This window comes from Macaca fascicularis, chromosome 3, assembly GCF_037993035.2.
Source record: "Macaca fascicularis isolate 582-1 chromosome 3, T2T-MFA8v1.1".
Lineage (NCBI taxonomy): Eukaryota > Metazoa > Chordata > Mammalia > Primates > Cercopithecidae > Macaca > Macaca fascicularis.
In genome coordinates, this window is record NC_088377.1 from 52,342,723 (window position 1) to 52,356,655 (window position 13,933).

Consider the following 13,933-nt stretch of genomic DNA (forward strand, 5'->3'; position numbering starts at 1 on the left):
TGAAGATATAATGAGAGAAACGAGCCCACAGAACCATGGCTACACACAGAGGAAAAAAACATGGCCTGCACTGAGTAGGATATACTTAACAAATCCCTCTTTTGGCTAAGTTATCTAACTTTAAAGGCCCATTGGCCTTTGAAGAGTTCCAGGCAACTGCAGATTATTGTTCCTCCGCCCGACTTTCTGTTGCCTGATTAACTGGAATGTGTTGTTCCCCAATCCCCAAAAATCATCATTAAAATGGGCTGACAAAGAGGCTTTACAACATATAAACCCTATCCATGACTCCTGGATTACTTTCCCTAGATGCAGAATTTCCTCATTCTAGTTTCCCAGAACTACATTTCACAAAATGCTAGGAAGAATAAGCCAAGATAACTTATTTAAGACTCCAGTCTCCTCATGGACAGTAATAGTACTCCAAAGAGAATATGGCAGAGGCCACCCAAATTGCAGAGCAAGACCCATTACTACCCTGACAGGAAATAAGAACAAATGTGTGCCCCCAAAAAGTTAACAACCTTCTTCAGTCAGCCTTGGAAAATCTTCAGAGTATACACATAGAGACGGACATTTTTTCTACTGCTCAGAACAACAGATTATATATTTAAAGTTATCCTAAAATGAAATTTATTGCTAAAAAGACTAAGTTTCATTTTTAGCATTTTAAATAGGTATGTTTTAATAGGGCCTGTTACAATAACTGGGACACTTCTTTATTTACTGATTATAGTTCTATTTTAAAAGAAAAATCACTCACATTTTTCATAAGGTTCTTTAAACTTCTTCCACTTAGAAGCATAGTAGCATGAAGAAATGACACAAGAAAAAGGTGGGATGGCTTAGCCATGAGAGTCTAGCAATCCATTTTTATTCATAAGGTGTGTTTTTGTGGCAAGCCACACCATGTTTTTTTGTTTTTTTCTTAAAAATGAAAGAAATGAACTCACCCAACCCCCTCCCAATAGGCCGGCTCCCCACGTGAGCAGTCCTTCAGTAACTGGATCATCTCAGCATGGGGCATGCTGGGCAGTCACAGCCAAATGGGAGCCAGCTTGGCTGGACTCAGGGGGATCTGAAAAAGTATAAAACCACTTATGCGCCAACGGTGCTCCCTATCCCCCACTCAGCACAGTTATTCTACCAGACGAGCGGATGGGGAGGGAGAAGAAAGGACACCTGGATTACTACTAGTATAATTTTTGGCAGAGGCCCTTCCTAATTGCTAAACAGAAATAAATATTTATGACTGTCTCAGCAGCATGGAAGGTTGAAAAGAAAAGAGCATCCACAATTTTACATTTGTTCCTGTCACTTGAAACTCACCACAACCACAAATATCTGTCTGCAACTCCTGTTTCTTGATTAAAAATATGATAAAAATGAAAGAAATTACTTGTAGTAGCTCATTCAGATGCTGCATACAATTTAATAATAAGCAATATAATCTAGGCAGCAAAACCCTAAATTAGCAAACCTTGGCAATCTCTAGTCTGATTCTTATCTAACCGTTCTCATTCACCCAAGGCAACATGTTAGAACTTTGAGGACAACACTCAAATAGCGGGCTTTTCTCAATTTCCATATGCCTTTATTAGCAAATATGCAAAATTTGTTACTATAAAATATATTTAAACTGTTTTCAAAATAATATAATTTACTTTTCACTTATTTTTCTTCTAGCAAAGCATTCCTTCAACAATATAATTTACATTTTAAAGTACTTCTGTTCTAATCTCTAACTCGCAAACTTCTTTTTTCCTCCCCTCAAAACAGTGTCTCACTCTGTCACACAGGCTGGAGTGCAGTGGCATGATCATAGCTCACTGCAAACTTGACCTCCTGGGCTCAAGGGATCACCCTGCCTCCGTCTCCGAAGTAGCCTGGACTAAAGGCACACACCACCATGCCCGGTTAATTTTTGTGTGTGTGTAGAAACAGGGTCTCACCATGTTACCCAGGCTGGTCTCGAACTCATGGGCTCAAGCAATCCTCCCACCTCAGCCTCCCAAAGTGCTGAAATTACAAGCAGGAGCCACTACACCCAGCCATAAACAACAAACAAACTTTAGGAGTGAGACTTCATTTAAAGAAAAATCAGGCCAGGTGTGGTGGCTCACGCCTGTAATCCTAGCACTTTGGGAAGCCGAGGCGGGTGGATCACAAGGTCCAGGGATTGAGACCATCCTGGCCAACACGGTGAAACCCCATCTCTACTAAAAATACAAAAATTAGCCGGGTGTGGTGGCAGGTGCCTAATAGTCCCAGCTACTCGGGAGGCTGAGGCAGGAGAATCGCTTGAGGCCGGGAGGTGGAGGTTGCAGTGAGCCGAGATTACGTCACTGCATTCCAGCCTGGTGACAAGGCGAGACTGTGTCTCAAAAAAAAAAAAGAGAAAGAGAAAGAGAGAGAGAGAGAGAGAGAGATCGATCAGCCACACATGATAGCTCACGCCTGTAATCCCAACACTTCGGGGGTCAGGGGAGTGGGGACTGCTTGAGTCTAGAGTTTGAGACCAGCCTGGGTAACATGGCGAGATCCTGTCTCTGCAACAAATTAAAAATAAAAATTAGCTGGGCTTCGTGGTGCACACCTGTGGTCTCAGCTACTTAGGAGGCTAAGGTAGGTGGATCGCTTGAGCCCAGAGGTCAAGACTGAAGTGAGTTATGATCGCACCACTGCTCCTCCAGCCTGGACAGAGCAAGATCCTTTCTCAAAAAATAAAAAATAAAATAAAATATGCAATACCATGAGTAATGGACAAAATTATGTCACTGCCTTGTTACATGATGCACTGAGAATACATCAATTCTTATGTCCAAATATTCATAACCTGAATCTAATCATGAATAAACCAAAATCAAAGAGCATTCTACAAAATAACCAGGTTCTATTATTTTTAAATGTCAAGGTTTTGAAAGACCAAGAATAGCTGAGGGACTGTCCCAGATTAGAAGAGACCAAAGAGACAAGTAAATGTAACACACGTGACACATGGTAGCACAATGAATCCTATTAAAGCAAAACAAAATTGTTTTTTGGTTAAAAGGCGATTACTGAAGAATTGGGAAAATGTGAGTAAAAACTATAGATCAGATAATAGAGTTACTTCAATGTTAACTTCTTTATTTCGACAACTCTACTGTAGTTATGTCAGAAAATATCCTTGATTTTTTGTTTTGCTTTGTAGAGATGGAATCTTGCCATGATGCCCAGGAAGGTCCTGAACTCCTGGACTCAAGTGATCTTCCCACCTCAGCCTCCTAGAGTGCTAGAATTACACAGGTGTGAGCTAGCAATATCAATGTTTTAAAGAAATCCATATTCCAATATTCCGTAAAAGGGCATCCTGTCTGGAAAATCACTTGGCTCAGGAAAAAATAATTCATGTGTGTGTGTAGAGAGCAGATTAGGCCAGATGCAGTGGCTTGTGCCTGTAATCCCAACACTTTGGGAGGCTGAGGCAGGAGGATCACTTGAGACCAGGAGCTCAAGACCAGCATGGGCAAGAGTGAGACTCCATCTTTACAAAAAATAAAAAACACAAAAATCAGTTGGGCATGGTGGTGAGCACCTGTAATCCTAGCTAGTCAGAAGCATGTGGTGGGAGGACTGCTTGAGCCAGAAGTTCCAGGTTACAGTGAGCTATGATCATTCCACTGCACTGTAACCTGGGAGATAGCGTAAGGCCTACCTCAAAAAAAAAAAAAAAAAAAAAAAGAGAGAATGATAAATGAACATGATAAATGTTAACATCTGAGGAAATCTAATTAAAGAGTACATGGAAATTCAGTAGGGTTTGTCAACTCTCCTGTATAAAATTATTCAAAATAAAATATTAAAATGTATTAAGAACAAGGCTAAACTCGTGCAGGATTCCAAATGTCTTAAAGTGTTATTTTCTTCTTATGCCTTTAATCCAAAGGTTTCCCTACTAGGATTTATCAGTCTAAAATAAGAGCTCAAACATGATGGAGAGACTAACAAAACAGGGCTTCAATGTATTACAAGAGGAAAATGAGCTGCAGATTTCATCTTAGATGACAGTTATCACCCAACTTCCTTGTAAATCATTCCTCCAAGTCATTGGGCCTACAAAAAATTATGCTGCCCCTAAAGTCCAAATGTCAGTGGCATTTTTCTCCAACAAATGGAACTTCTTCAAGAAATGAATAGCCAGTTACCTATTATATGCAACATACTATACTAAACATTACAAGATATAGAATAAGCAAGGTAGTTCTTATTCTCAAGTAATTTTTTATTCTAGAAAGAATTTGGAAAACCACAAACACACCCTCATCATCATATTAAGTACTCAGGTAAAAATTCCTGCACCTTTACATAATTTTCCTCTCTCCCACGTAAGCCCTCCCTACGGATCCCTTGCTAAAACTTTTTTTTTTTTTTTGGAGACAGAGTCTCACTCTGTTACCCAGGCTGGAGTGCAGTAGCGCAATCTCGGCTCACTATAAGCTGCGCCTCCCAGGTTCAAGCAATTCTCCTGCCTCAGTCTCCCGTGTAGCTTGGGACTACAGGCGCCCACCACCAAACCCTGCAAATTTGTTGTATTTCTAGTAGAGGTCTCGATCTCCTGACCTCGTGATCCACCCACCTTGGCCTCCAAAGTGCTGGGATTACAGGCGTGAGCCAGCATACGCCCGGCCTGCTAAAACTATTGCTCAGAACTCCCTCTCTTTACACCTGGTCTCTCTCTACAGTAAATGTACTCAGAGCCTGATAGAACATTAAATTCTACAAAATCCAAAGGGTATACAGAGAGAGAAAATATCCCAGGCCTTTGGATGGATGGGTCCTATGTGATCAACTTTAATCCTCAACAGATTATTTTAAATTTCTTCTAGATAGAGAATCCAAAGCAATGTTTTAAGTTCTACTTACCATCTGTGTTCTTTACTATGTTTTGCCCTGGCTGAGAAGCCAAAATACTAATTTTATAAATAGGAAAAACATAGCTTATATACAGAAAACAATCAGTGACATGTCAAGTAGTATTGGGAAATAAGAAATTATTGTTTAAGATAGGGAAAACAAATAATAAATCTGAGTATAAGCCTTTAACTCTGTAAGCCAGTATTTTACATGAGTCTTAAGTTTTCTGAGTAAAATCACTGCCCTCTTATAGCATTTTACTCTAAGCAAGCTTCCATTTCCTAGTTTCAACCTAAATTATGGCCAAATTTCATAACATTAGTAATTTAAGCCCCCACTAGAAATTCTGGGAGAAGCTTATTTCTTCAGAAATTACCTTTCAGGTTATAAGTTCCCAGAGTTCTAGTCTCTCTCTCCTACAAAAATTGTGGATCAGCTGGGCGTGGTGGTACATGCCTGTAGTCCCTAGCTACCAGTGAGACAGAGGGAGGAGGATCACTTGAGCCCAGAAGTTTCAGGCTGCAATGAACTTGATTGTCCCACTGCACTCCAGCCTGGGCAACACAGCAAGACCCTGTCTCTAAAGTAAGAAATAAGGGTGGATTGGCTTTTATGTCTTAGGAAACTCAAAAAATCTGTTACCCATAAAAAGAGTCTTTCACATTATTAACATACTTGAATCACTAAACTAAAATACATAAAAAGAGAGCTGTAAGATTAGAAAAGAGGAAAATATTTAAGGACTCAAGTAATCCAAGAATTAGTCTAAAACCCATTTAGAGATGGTTTCATAGAGTTCTCATACAGTTAAGACAGTAATCTCATGTGAAGACCAGAAAAAGTTGAATCATGGTTCCAAACTCTGTGGCAACAAAATGACAGTGAACTCAAATTTCTCTTCAATAAACAAAAACGAACATCTAAGAAAAAATTATAAGTTCCATGGAAAATTTACTCCTGAACTAGAAAAAGCCAATTGCTTTCTAAATTTTTCCTTTTAAGCAAATAATAAAAATTTAAAGAGCCTAACAGAAGACACCACTTATCTTGTTGGTCTAGAATAAGAAAATCGCTAAGTGTTAAAACTATGACTGGAGGTCTTTACTATGTTTTGGAGAAACAAAATTATTTTTCAATATGCTTTTCTCATCATAATCAACTTAAGATAACTGAGCTAATTTGGTTGTTATGACTTAAGATGTCTTTATATTTTCATAATTAAATGAAATGGGAAAAAAAGAAATCCTGGAAATGTGACCTAGTTTTAATGGATCAAGAGCCCTTTTCTGATTCTACTCTGGCCCAGAGACCAAGATGAAAATTACCAGCCAGTATGCTGTGTTAAATTTACCAATGAAAGAAGCATTAAGTACTTTCAAAACCTAAATTTAAAAAAAACACCTTATCAGATAAAGTTTGAAACGGAAAAGAAAATCAGAAATCCTAGACCAGCGTCTTAAGTTTTGTCATCACTTTCTGTTGGTTCTGATTAGACCAGGTCTCAAATTCCCCATCTGTAAAATGAAACATATAACTTCATAAAAGTATTTTGAAAATCAAAAGAGATGATTTTTTAAATTATTCCTTCTCGGTCGGGCGTGGTGGCTCACATCTGTAATACCAGCACTTTAGGAGGCCGAAGCAGCCAGATCACTTGAGGTCAGGAGCTCGAGACCAGCATGGCCAACATGGCAAAACCCCATCTCTACTAAAAGTACAAAAATTAGCTGGGTGTGGTGGCGTATGCCTGTAATCCCAGCTACTCAGGAGGCTGAGAAGGAGGAGGTTGCAGTGAACAGAGATTGCACCACTGCACTCCAGCCTGGGTGACACAGCAAGACTCCATCTCAAATTAAAAAAAAAAAAAAATTACTCTTCAAGAGGAAAATACTAGGTTTTCCACTAACCTATCACACACAGTGCTTCTCATTTCAGGTTCTTTTTAAGGTTGCCACTGTATGTGATCATCTTGTCTGACATGCAATATCAGTTTTCATTCTTAGTAACTGGTTAACAAAATACTTTTTGTATTTATACCATACCTCATTCCAAAAAGGGTCTGAGGCACAAAAGCACATGTATGTAGAGTTTTTAAATTATGCTAGCCTAATAAAAAATAAATTGAACTGGGGAAGATATTCAATGTGGCCTCTCCCCTACCAACCTCACATCACAACCTATATGAAACAGATATACCTGAAAAATTTTTAATTCATTATCTGATGTTAGAGTTCAAAACCTGCTATAAATATAAATATACTGGAGCCATCAAAGAAATAATGATGCTTTATCCTGCTGTCCAAAAATTAACAGTGACCTTACCTTGTATGGATCAAGTAAAAAGTCACTGAACTTGCTGGGCAGAGAATATTTCTTCACCAATTCATCTTCTACGACCCAAGGTGCATTTTCACCAGTACCAGCTCGTAATGCATTATGCCGTATAAAGTATCGAACTATCTCCTTATTTGGTGGGCGCTCTGTACGAATCAAGCTGTCTGCTGGCACATTACTGATGATCTAGGTTAAAAATAAATAAATAACTCAACACTGGGGTAAAAAGTAATTACCCAAACGAGAACAAGCAATATATGTTCTCTCCAGAAAAATCAAAATTCCATCTACATCAATAGAGCTACAAATTAGGAAGAAAAAAAAAAATTGGCCAAGGATGGTATCTTACACTTGTAATCTTATTAACTCAGGAGGCCAAGGAATAAAGACCGTTTGAGGCCAGGAGTTAGAGATCAGCCTGGGAAATATAAAAAGACCCTCTGTGTACAAATATCAAAATATGCCAATAGTCCTAGCTATTTGGGAGCCTGAAGTAGAATTACTTGAACCCAGGAGATCGAGGCTATAATGAGCTATGGTCACACCAATGCACTCCAGCCTGGGCAACACAGTGGGACCCTATCTCTTAAAAAAAGAGAGAAAACAGAGAATAATTTTCAGAGACAGAACATCAATTTAAAAACATCCTTACGCAATCTGTCAATATGTATCAAAGTTTTCTAAAAATACGTATACCCTTTCAGCAATTCCTCTCGTTAAGAATTTATCTTAGGAAGTAAATGGACAAAGTCATCATCAAATGCTTGTAACAGCAAAAAGGTGAGGAAGGGGTTGAGGGTTATTACCTAAAGGTACATCAATAAGGGATTTGTTAAATGAAAATATGTACATATAATGGACACTCCAGCCCTAAGAAAAAAGTTTCTCAACCCAGAAAAATTCATCAGAATCATCTAGGGTGCTATTAAAATGCAGATGCTTGGGCCTCACCACACACTTAATGAATCTTATGACTCTCTGGCAGTAAAGGTTACGAATCAACATGTGTAATCAGCTCTCCTGGTGACTATCACATACATTAAAATCTGAGAACACTGCTTTGGAAGAAAGTTTAATGACATTATAGATGCTTAGCACACAATAAATGAACAAATTAAGTTATAATACAGACAGAATAGTTCTACTTTTAAAAGTCACTTAATAGCAGGCAACAGAGAAGGAAGGAAAACAAATTTTTTTTTTTAAAAAGTCACTTAGGAGCTAACTACCATTTACTAAATCTGTATTCACCAATTATCTCTGAGCATGATATCAGATATCATCTCTTTCTTATTCACATATTCTTTCTTCCTAAAACCAACTTACTCTTTGTGAACAAAATACCATCTATATCAATAGGGCTCATCAATAAGAATACAAGTGATACTTAGGGAAGTGGTTAAAACTAAGCATGTTTTAATCAGCTACCTTGCTGAATGAGAAGAAAGTCTGTGAAAAATTGTATTTAACAATATCCAATATTCAAAAATAAAAAATCCTGGCTGGGCACAGTGGCTCATCCCTGTAATCCCAGCACTTTGGGAGTCCAAGGCAGGCGGATCACAATGTCAGGAGTTCAAGACCAGCCTGGCCAACATGGTGAAAATCCGTCTCTACTAAAAATACAAAAATTAGGCATGGATGGTGGCCTGCGCCTGTAATCCCAGATACTCGTGAGGCTGAGGCAGGAGAATCGCTTGAACCCGAGAGGCAGACGCTGTAGTGAGTCGAGACCGCGCCATTGTACGCCAGCCTGAGCGACAGAACAAGACTCCATCTCAAAAGAGACAAAAAAAACCAAAAAACAAAAAAAACCACCTAGGCCAGGAGTGGTGGTTCACGCTTGTAATCCCAGCACTTTGGGAGGCGAAGAGGGGCAGACCACCTGAGGTCGGGAGTTCGAGATCAGCCTGGGCAACATGGTAAAACCCTGTCTCTACAAAAAATACAAAATGAGTCAGGTGTGGTGATGCATTCCTGTAATCCTAGCTACTTGGGAGGCTGAGGCTGGAGAATCACTTGAACCCAGGAGGCAGAGGATGCAGTAAGCCAAGATCGTGCCATTGCACTCCAGCCTGGGCAATGAGAACAAAACTCTGACTCTAAAAAAAGAAAAAAAAAAAAAATTCCTAACAACTCGGCCAAGGCTTCTGATCACAAACCATAAAACCAACAGTCAGAATGGAATTGGACTTGTCAACATTCTGAGGCAGGAACAAAACAATGTAAATAAAGCAGCAAAAGATTTGGGTTATAATCCTTCCCAATCTCATTTACTGAATCAAGAACTTTGACAGTTACTAAACTTCTCAGGTCTTAGCTGTTTCTTCTGTAAAATGGTTACATCTGAAGACAAATGTGCACTGCCTTCCACACCCAGTCTGCTAATCCACCTCTTTCTATTTATAAGATTCTACACATACAGGTGGTGTAGGAGTACCTGAAAAGTAACACAGCGCCCAGCCCAAACCCATTATTTTATATACCACTATGAAAAAAACCCTTGCCAATTGATTTTAACTTACATCCTGACTCTGGACAAGTTAAAAAAAATAAAATAAAAACTGAACATCTTAGAATAAATATAATACTAAGTTAATTTGAGAGTACTTACTATTGCAGGTTATTAGCTTGTAGTTTTATAAGGTTCCTTGTAAAAGCACTGAGCAGAGTTGACTCAACGTCTGAATTTAATTATATTAACAAATGACTGCTCTACTTTTAACTGGGAGGAATGATTTCCTTGGAAAGTCCGCAACTGCTGGGAACAGATTCTTAATTTTCAAACTGAGTTTCAAGCTCAAACGTGAATTACTTATACCCTAGTAATTCCTATATAAAAAAGAGGAAAAGCATGCTATCTTCTAGGAAAGAAAATATAATTTACATTAACTTGAAGTCATTAATTACTGTAACTAGAAAACCACTCAGAATTTGCTGTACAAAGATATTCATTTGCATTTTTCTTTAGTACATATTCTCCAACAAAAGCAACCCTATGATATTTTCTTAAAGAACATCAATCACATGTAAAAAGTTTAATGTAAAGTGTCAACTAACCTTATCTTCATTTTGTAGTTTCACATCATATTTGTGAGGCAGAAATTTTGGAGGAGCCCATTTCCTTTCTCCTTTTTTTAATGAAGTAGGAAGTTTTCGTGGCGATCTACGTGCTCTGTCATCTAGTCAAATCATAGAAAATTGTGAAAAACATAATTATTTTAACCCTTTTCATTCACTCATTAGCAAGTCTTAACTGAATGTCTGCTCTTCACTACGCACTGGGTGACGTAGCACAAAAATGAATCATAATGTCTTAACTTCAAGGAGCTAAAGTCTATAAGGAAAGTCACCAAGTAAAAAACTACAATGTGGTAAACAGCATAATAGAAGTTGGTAAAGAAAAACACTATGAGAGGCTGGACACAGTGGCTCACGTCTGTAAACTCAGCACTTTGGGAGGCTGAGGCAGGTGGATCACCTGAGGTTGGGAGTTTAAGACCAGTCTGATCAACATGGAGAAACCCCCATCTCTACTAAAAATACAAAATTAGCCGGGCTTGGGGGCACATCCCTATAATCCCAGCTACCGAGGAGGCTGAGGCAGGAGAATCGCTTGAACCTGGGAGGCAGAAGTTGCAGAGAGCTGAGATCACGCCACTGCACTCCAGCCTGGGTAACAAGAGCGAAAACTCCATCTCAAAAAAACAAAAAAGAAAAACACTATGAGAATACAGAGAAGGAATACTAACTTATTCTGGAAGGCAGGTAGAAAGATGAGTAAGAATATGACTTGGGACAGCTGTGGTAGTTTACACCTGTAATCCCAGCACTTTGGGAGGCCAAGGTAGGCGGATCCCCTGAGTTCCGGAGTTCGAGACCAGCCTGGGCAACATGGTGAAACCCTGTCTCTACAAAAAATATAAAAAATTAGCCAGGTGTGGTGGCACATGCCTGTAATCACAGCTACTTGGGCGGCTGGGGTAGGATGGCTTGAGCCTGGGAGGTCAGGGTTGCAGTGAGCCCTGATCTTGCGACTGCACTCCAGGCTAGGAGACAGAGTGAGACCCTGTCTAAAAAAAAAAAAAAAAAGAAAAAAAAAAAAAAAAAGAATACGACTAAAAAAGCATATGACCTCTTCAGAGACTGCAAGCAATGAGGTGTGGCTAAATATGATATATACTAGAGTCAAAAAAATTTAGGCTGGGCGCGGTGGCTCAAGCCTGTAATCCCAGCACTTTGGGAGGCCGAGACGGGCGGATCACGAGGTCAGGAGATCGAGACCATCCTGGCTAACACGGTGAAACCCCATCTCTACTAAAAAATACAAAAAACTAGCCGGGCGAGGTGGCGGGCGCCTGTAGTCCCAGCTACTCGGGAGGCTGAGGCAGGAGAATGGCGTAAACCCGGGAGGCGGAGCTTGCAGTGAGCTGAGATCGCGCCACTGCACTCCAGCCTGGGTGACAGAGCCAGACTCCGTCTCAAAAAAAAAAAAAAAAAAAAAAAATTTAAAAAGGTAAGCCAGGGCCATAATTAGAAAGGGCCTTGTATACCATTTAAAGAGATTAGAATTTGTCTTCCTAGCACTAAAGAACCAATGACAGTCTGTGGCTATAACTAACTACGGTGCATTCTGGAAAGACCAACATAAAATGGGGCCCATCACAGTGGCTTGTGCCTGTAATCCCAGCACTTAAGGGGCCGAGGCAGGAGGATCACTTGAGGTCAACAGTTCAAGACCAGCCTGGCCAGCACGGTGAAACTCCGTCTCTACAAAAAATAGAAAAAAAATCAGCTGAGCATGGTGGCACACGCCTGTAATCCCAGCTACTCGGGAGGCTGAGGCAGGAGAATTGCTTGAACCCAGGAGGTGGAGGTTGCAGTGCTCCGAGACGACGCCACTGCATTCCAGCCTGGGCAACAGAGCGAGACTCTGTCTCAAAAAAAAAAAAAAAAAAAAGACAACGAATATAAAATGGAAAGTTGAGACTGAAGACAAGGAAATCAGAAAATACAATGCTAAACGTCTGAATTAGGCTGGGCACGGAGGCTCACACAGGTAATCCCAGAACTCTGGGAAGCTGAGGTGGGAAGACTGCTTCAGCCCAGGAGTTTAAATCAAGCCTTAGTCACATAGTGAGATCCTGTCTCTAAACAAACAAACAAACAAACAAACAAACAAACAAATTAGCCAGGTGTGGTGATACACACGTGTGGTCTCAGCTACTCAGGAGGCTAAGACAGGAGGATCACTTGAGCCTGGGAGTTGAGGCTGCAATGAGCTATGACCATACCACTGCACCCTAGCCTGGGTGACAGAGCAAGACCCTATCTCAAAAGTAAACATCTGAATTTATGTAACTGTAATACAAAAGGAGAGTTAAGATGCATCTAGTTCGTGACCAACTAGATGTGAGAATGTTAAAGGTATCTTAAGTTTTTTGCCTTAAAGACTAGGTGGATGGATGGTGAGCCAAGTAAAAGAATGAGGAGAGAACAGTTCTTGTTTACCTGCCTTGGGATACAAGAAGAGTGAGGTCAATTCAGCTTTACACATGTTGAATCTAAACTGCATAAAGGAGGGGTCAAGCGTGGTGGCTCAGGCCTGTAATTCCAGCACTTTGGGAGGCCAGGGTGGGCGGACCACCCAAGGTCCAGAGTTCAAAACCAGCCTGGCCAACATGGTGAAACCCCATCTCTATTAAAAATACAAAATTAGCTGAGCGTGGTAGCGTGCTCCCACAGTCCCAGCTACTGGGGAGGCTGAAGCAGGAGAATCGCTTGAACCCGTGAGGCAAAAGTTGCAGTCAGCCAAAATTGTACCACTGCACTCCAGCCTGCGAGACTCCATCTCAAAAATAAGTAAATAGGCCGGGCGCGGTGGCTCAAGCCTGTAATCCCAGCACTTTGGGAGGCCGAGACGGGAGGATCACGAGGTCAGGAGATCGAGACCATCCTGGCTAACACGATGAAACCCCGTCTCTACTAAAAAATACAAAAAAAAAAAATAGCCGGGCGAGGTGGCAGGCGCCTATAGTCCCAGCTACTCGGGAGGCTGAGGCAGGAGAATGGCGTAAACCCAGGAGGTGGAGCTTGCAGTGAGCTGATATTCGGCCACTGCACTCCAGCCTGGGCAACAGAGCGAGACTCCGTCTCAAAAAATAAATAAATAAATAAATAAATAAGTAAATAAATTGCATACAGGACAGGCAAGTAAAGATCAAGTCAACAGTTAAAAGTCTGACCCAAGCTTGAAAATCACCAGGCTACAAATAGCTAAGAATTCAAACTGTGTGGCCAGGCACGGTGGCTCACACCTGTAATCACAGCACTTCGGGAGGCCAAGGCGGGCGGATCACAAGGTCAGGAGATTGAGACCATCCTAACACAGTGAAACCCCATCTCTACTAAAAATACAGAAAGAAATTAGCCGGGCACGGTGGCAGGCACCTATAGTCCCAGCTATTCAGGAGGCTGAGGCAGGAGAATGGCGTGAACCCGGGAGGCGGAGCTTACAGTGAGTCGAGATCGCGCCACTGCACTCCAGCCTGGGCGACAGAGCAAGACTCAGTCTCAAAAAAAAAAAAAAAAAAAAAAAAAAAAAGGATTCAAACTGTGGCATGAACAGCATACAACAGTACACTACGCAAACTGAAAAACAGAAGGCAAAGAATAGAATCCTACGGAAAAAGTCAAAGGAATG

The 13,933-nt window shown here is 40.6% G+C and overlaps 1 protein-coding gene across 5 annotated transcripts in view; it reads right to left on the reverse strand.

The window, feature by feature from the left end:
- Nucleotides 1-13,933, reverse strand: part of BAZ1B (bromodomain adjacent to zinc finger domain 1B) — an 83,171-nt gene that overhangs the window by 42,725 nt on the left and 26,513 nt on the right. For 3 of the 5 annotated variants that reach the window (XM_074034684.1, XM_065541798.1, XM_074034683.1), the window contains exons 5-6: nucleotides 10,291-10,412; nucleotides 7,219-7,416 (exon numbers count right to left, since the gene is read on the reverse strand). In XM_074034684.1, coding sequence (XP_073890785.1) covers nucleotides 7,219-7,416; nucleotides 10,291-10,412 — 320 coding nt within the window. The remainder of the gene's footprint in view (nucleotides 1-7,218; nucleotides 7,417-10,290; nucleotides 10,413-13,933) is intronic. The other 2 variants (XM_074034686.1, XM_074034685.1) reach the window with 1 other exon arrangement.